At 39.4% G+C, this 6,000-nt stretch overlaps 1 protein-coding gene across 1 annotated transcript in view; it reads left to right on the top strand.

Annotated features, from left to right (window-relative positions):
* Nucleotides 1-449: 449 nt before the first annotated feature.
* LOC113134336 (potassium voltage-gated channel subfamily B member 2-like) overlaps nt 450-6,000 on the top strand; it is a 28,515-nt gene continuing 22,964 nt past the window's right edge. Inside the window, exon 1 of the mRNA XM_026313661.1 lies at nt 450-1,034. Within this exon, the coding sequence (XP_026169446.1) occupies nt 450-1,034 (585 nt within the window). The remainder of the gene's footprint in view (nt 1,035-6,000) is intronic.

Genomic DNA, 6,000 nt, shown 5'->3' with positions numbered 1-6,000 from the left:
TAATGGCAGGGTGTCTTTAAGCAGTCTAGTCAGGATGAGCTCTAAGAGACATGTTCATGATTTAGATGAAGCAACTGTTTTTGTGATCTATGGGAAAAAATCAGTCTAAACATAACTGAGGTCTTACAGATGATTCAAAAGCTACTCTAGTGGAAGAATCATCTGTGGGAGCTGCAGAAAGAATTTGGTGAATTTTATAATAATAGTCAAAGTTTTATTTGGAAAGAAACTCATAAAGTCATCACTGCTAAGAGTTGATATCATGTCTTGTTTTTCCAGCCATGGATCTAACCTTGAGTTCAGTGGTCTGAGTATAGCCAGGTGAGCTTGATGGACCTGGGCAACCCTCCTCCTCAAAAACCACCACCGTCATTTCATTGATTGTCACATGCTCCATTTACACACACTCCACTAAAGCCTGAGAAGACAGCATTGCACACATAGTAATTATGATGGACAGAGTAAGCTTTAGCACACCCAAAGTCAACCCCCGCCCTGCCGCAGCTCATGTGCTCCCCCCTGAGCCCATTGACATTATACGTACCAAGGCCCGCTCCCGTCGGGTCAGGCTCAATGTCGGAGGTCTTATGCATGAGGTCCTGTGGAGAACACTGGACCGGCTCCCCAGAACCCGTCTGGGACGACTAAGAGACTGCAACACACATGAGTCATTGCTGGAGATATGTGATGACTACAGCCTAGGTGAGAATGAGTATTTCTTCGACCGGCACCCAGTGGCCTTCTCCTCCATCCTCAACTTCTACAGAACAGGGAAACTGCACATGATGGAGGAGATGTGTGCCCTGTCCTTTGGCCAAGAGCTGGACTACTGGGGCATTGATGAGATTTACCTGGAGTCATGCTGCCAGGCGCGGTACCACCAGAAAAAGGAGCAGATGAATGAGGAGCTCAGGAGGGAGGCAGAGACACTGAGGGAGAAGGAGGGGGAGGAGGAGGACCAGGGATGCTGTCCTGACAAGAGGCAGAAGCTCTGGGATCTACTGGAGAAGCCCAGCTCATCTGTGGCAGCAAAGGTAACAACAATTGCACACTATAGAAACATCATGGTAAAGGGAAATTTCATTCAATGATACTTTAGTATAAGAATTTAAATGTCTGAACCGATTATAGTATCTTTCAGGTCAGTAGGAGGCTTCATAACACTACAAATAAACACTATAACCATTAGGACATTACAACCGAGTTGCATTATGGGACATGTAGGCTCTAGTATTTTTGAAACCAGGGCCTAGATGTCAGGTGATTCTCTTCATCTTGATAGTAGAAAAACAACATGAAGTATGAGCTGATCTGGACAAAGTAAGACACACTTAACTTGTGGGGCAACAGGCTTACAGGGCAATACTAAATCACTGGAGTACCCTGTTAAAGACAGTCACATACTGACAGAACAGACATTGTAACATTGTAATAGCTCTGTATCTTCATTTAAAAATGTTTCATCTTTTGACACAAACACAGGATATTATTTTATGTTATGTTGCAGTTAACTACAGTTTGTAATTAATCAGTTGTGTCAGATTAGGAAACTGGCTAAAAATTCTCAAATTAATTCTACTGTGCATTTGTCCCTATTTTTCTTCTCAGAATATTTTCATCACTGTGACAAAGTAAAACTATGCATTTTAAAAAATGAGTGTTAAAAAAATATTTACTGCCAGCAATAAATAGTGTTAGTTATTGTTAGTTCCCATATAAAGCCCTTTTTTTATTTCACACCAATAAATTAAACATGCAATGCTGGATTCTTTTTCCTGTTGCATATGCTTTTGTATTCTGGCATGTTAGTGCTGTACTGAGCAGTCACATAGTCCTCACTTGTGGAACGGCAGTGATGGTTTTAGGTTAAAGGCGTAAATCACTCCAAAAGCACAACATATTTTTCATTTTCCTTTAGAACCATTTATCCATGCAGATATTTTACTTATTCAGATATTTAGTTATCTGTCCCTGAGTTATGTCTGTGAAGATTCTCAGCCATCCAGGTGAAATTATCTAGAGGTTGAGTGATGGCAAATGGACTTCTGGTTTTTTAGGTGGACACGTTTCATAACTCGGATGAGTAATGAAATGTGCATTGTGCAATGAATGACATAGGCCTTTTCAGAGTTGTATTTTCTGAGATAGGTTAAAGTATCAAGGTCTGGGTAACAATTTGGTGACATGTAACGATTACATTTTAGTTTTTTTGTATAAATAATACAGATTTTCAGTGAGCTAAGCTTTATGTGTGTGTCTGTAGTGTGTATTTCACATAGCACATTGTGAAATAACTTTTTCCTCTAAGCTTTGTTTAGTAGCAGTGGTACACATTGCAAGCTTATAAAAGTCATTTGGCAGTTTGTTTATAAGTGGGCTTACCATGCTTGTTTTACTGACTGCAGCAGAGCATGCAGAAAAAAGATTGACAGCTCCTAAAATACAGCAGACCATTAGTCCATTATTAATGATGAGAGAGCAGTGGATGTTTGTCTGTTACTGCTAAATATACTACTGTTGACAAATCTTTTTTACTGAACTAAATTTAATAACTATTAATATTTTCACTGGCTCACATGTAATTTTTTCAGTGTGTCCTGTTTTATTTAGAATTAAATTGTGTGTATGTGGGACTTTTCAGCAACATAAATTATAAATAAGCTGCTTTGTATTTGAATCCCATTTTTTACATAATGCAGCATAAACAAAAATATGCACAAAAGCAAGTTGTTAGGAAAGAATGAGCAGAGGGAGTTCAGAGTTTAATGCAGGTTTAATCATCTAGATTTGCACAGGATCTGATTATCTTTAGAGCTCAGATCTAAGCTGCTGCAACCAAATCAACACAATTACTGTATGGCTAACATGGAAGTTTGAAATGTTTGTGACAAAGATGTGGCTATCATAAAAGATTAGATTTTTCATGGCCACATTTACATAATTTCAGTAAGAAGAAGGGAACTGGTTTTACAGTTAATCTTGAACGGGCAAATCTGTGATGTTTTGAGGAAGGCCTAAGGAAATACACAAGCATTCTGCTGGAGAGCTGATTCCCCATTGACTAAAACACCGTTGGCATGGGTGTATAAGCAATGTAATACAGAGAAACTCTGATTGTTTGTCGGGTTATAATACTCACACTGTGCACCTACATGAATATGACTGCATGTTATTAACCAAAGTTTAAAAAATGTTATAAAGCATGACTGATTTGTACCTTTTTTGATTTTCTTTACTTAGATTGCATTGACATCATTCACATCTGCACAACATTCCATTAGTCTTCAAATGTGTGTGTAGGATTTCCATTTTGTCCATGCAGACATGGTAAACAGTTAATTTGAGTGCACGATAATGAACCAACAGAAAAAATCTGTGGGTAGAGAAGCACCACATGAATGAGCTAGAAACAGTAAGCACATGTAATTATTCGAATCATTGGCAAGGTTACTCCTGAGTTTTTGATTCTGAGAAATCATTTCCTGGAGTGACCTCAAGTGGAAAATGATTGTCCCCATTGTTTGGGCATTATGACTATACAGTATAATATTAACATGACAAGTAAACACAGCCTAACAAGTGTCATGTCTGTTTATATGTAACTATTTTTTTTCATGATAAAGGTCCACTGTACTGTTTACAGCAGTGCTGGAACCCAGAGGTCCATCTGACCATACTGGAACCATAGTGTCAGCAAAAGGGAAGTTCCTTAGGCCCCTCTGCAGTGACACCAGCCACTCTGTGACAGCAGTGATGCAGTCCAGCTCTAAAGCAACAGGAGTGCCTCTTCCTGGTGACATGTATAGCTACACTACTGCTGCCTATGACAGAAGCTTTACCTGGTCATTTTAATAACATGGTTTTGCATTTGCTCTGTGGCAAACACACGCTGTTTCAGAGTCCAGATGGACAACTATCTATTATGTATATAGTACTATATTATCCCAATAGAACACTTTGATCTTAGAGTGCAGGTTCACTTGTGGTTCAGAGAAGATCCAAAAGTAGAATGGGAAGCAGAGCCTTTGGATAATATAAGTATTAAATGTTCCAATAAGATTAAGAAGAGATTAGTTTCATACATTTTACATAATCTGTGTAATCTTCTTATATTTGCCTCTGATTATATTTTTTGACATGTTCCTTTTGCACTGTTTCTTGTAGCAAGGGACACACACAAACACAGACAGGATTGTTTTATTTTGGCTTTACAGTCTGCCATATGTTGCCTCTACTTTGATAATTTCAATTATTTCACAACTCATTAAAGAATAAGGTAAATACACATATTTCTTCAATCTATACAAAGTTTATTGTAATATAAAATTCAAACTGTGAGTAAGTTTGGGTGGAACCATGAATTATCCATGGTCACCTGTTCATAGACAGAAAGAATATGACTTACTGTAGGAGTATGGCTTAATCTTCTTTGGGGCTTTTACCAGGACTGCTGCTGCTGCAAATAGACTACCTGGCAGGTTGGATAGTCTGTCCTGTCCCCTGTCTGACCAGCTGGAAAGATGAAGGTGTGTGGGGGAGTGTATGCTAACCTTACCTCAGTGTGGAATTGCTAGTCCATAGCTGCCACACAAGTCTCACTCTGGTCCTTATTTATAGCCTCAGTCTTTCAAAGTAATGTTTTCCTCAGTTAGTGTAACTGCCTTGCTCCAGAGGTGGTGAAGAGCGTCTGCAGCTCATGAGGAGAAAAGTTCATTTATTCATTCATTATCTATACCCGCTTATTCATATTTAGGGTCACAGGGATCTGCTGGAGCCTTTCCCAACTCTTTTTGGGTGAAAAGCAGGGGTACACCCTGGACAGGTCACCAGTCATCACAGAGGAGAAAGGTTGTTACCAGAACTGGTTTTCTGCTGTGTTTCGTAATGCACAAACATGATGACACAGTCAGTGGTCTGTGAGCAATCCAGGGGTGGTTCTAGGATTTCATTTAGGGCTTATCCCTCATGATTGTTGCTGATAACATTTCCTAGTGTTGTCCACATGTCATGTGCTGGGCGCCGTACTATGTATGTATGGACAGCTAATTTGAGATGACAAATTTCCATAGACACTGTACCCATTGAATGCACAAATACAGGCTAAACAAAAAAAAAAGAAGATAGAAAATACCTTCTATAACCACCTACCAAGACGTTTCATCAGCCGTTGCACTTTTAAGGAAGGGCTATCATGCATGCACAGAATAGCAAATAAAATAAAATAAATAAATAAATAATAAGAAAAACTTGCAAGAAGGTCCTGGGTTCGTAACCCAGCAGGGACCATTCTGTGTGGAGTTTGCATGTTCTTCCTGTGCTTGCGTGGGTTTTCTCCAGGTTCTCTGGTTTCCTCTCTGTCCAAAAACATACAGTGGGTACAGAAAGTATTCAGACCCCTTTAAATTTTTCACTCTTTGTGTCATTGCAGCCATTTGCCAAAATCAAAAAAGTTCATTTTATTTCTCATTAATGTACACTCAGCACCCCATCTTGGCAGAAAAAACCAGAAATGTAGAAATGTTTGTAAATTTATTAAAAAAGAAAAACTGAAATATCACATGGTCATAAGTATTCAGACCCTGTGCTCAGTATTGTGTAGAAGCACCCTTTTGAGCTAGTACAGCCATGAGACTTCTTGGGAATGATGCAACAAGTTTTTCACACCTGGATTTCTCTCCAGAGATGCTCAATTGGGTTTAGGTCAGGGCTCTGGCTGGGCCAGTCAAGAACGGTCACAGAGTTGTTCCGAAGCCACTCCTTTGTTATTTTAGCTGTGTGCTTAGGGTCGTTGTCCTGTTGAAAGGTGAACCTGGTGGCCCTGCAATGGACTGGTGACCTGTCCAGGGTGACAGTTTCTCTCTCTTCACTCTACTGATCACTGCACAGTTTGCTTGACTGCTTTTTAAAATTTTAAATTGCGTTTTGTTGTTGTTGTATATTCACCTACTTTATTGTTATGCTCTATAAGGTGACCTTGAGAGTTTTGAAAGGCGCCCATAT

The sequence above is a fragment of the Mastacembelus armatus genome, chromosome 17, assembly GCF_900324485.2.
Source record: "Mastacembelus armatus chromosome 17, fMasArm1.2, whole genome shotgun sequence".
NCBI classification, from domain to species: domain Eukaryota; kingdom Metazoa; phylum Chordata; class Actinopteri; order Synbranchiformes; family Mastacembelidae; genus Mastacembelus; species Mastacembelus armatus.
This window is presented reverse-complemented; position numbering and strand designations above follow the sequence as displayed.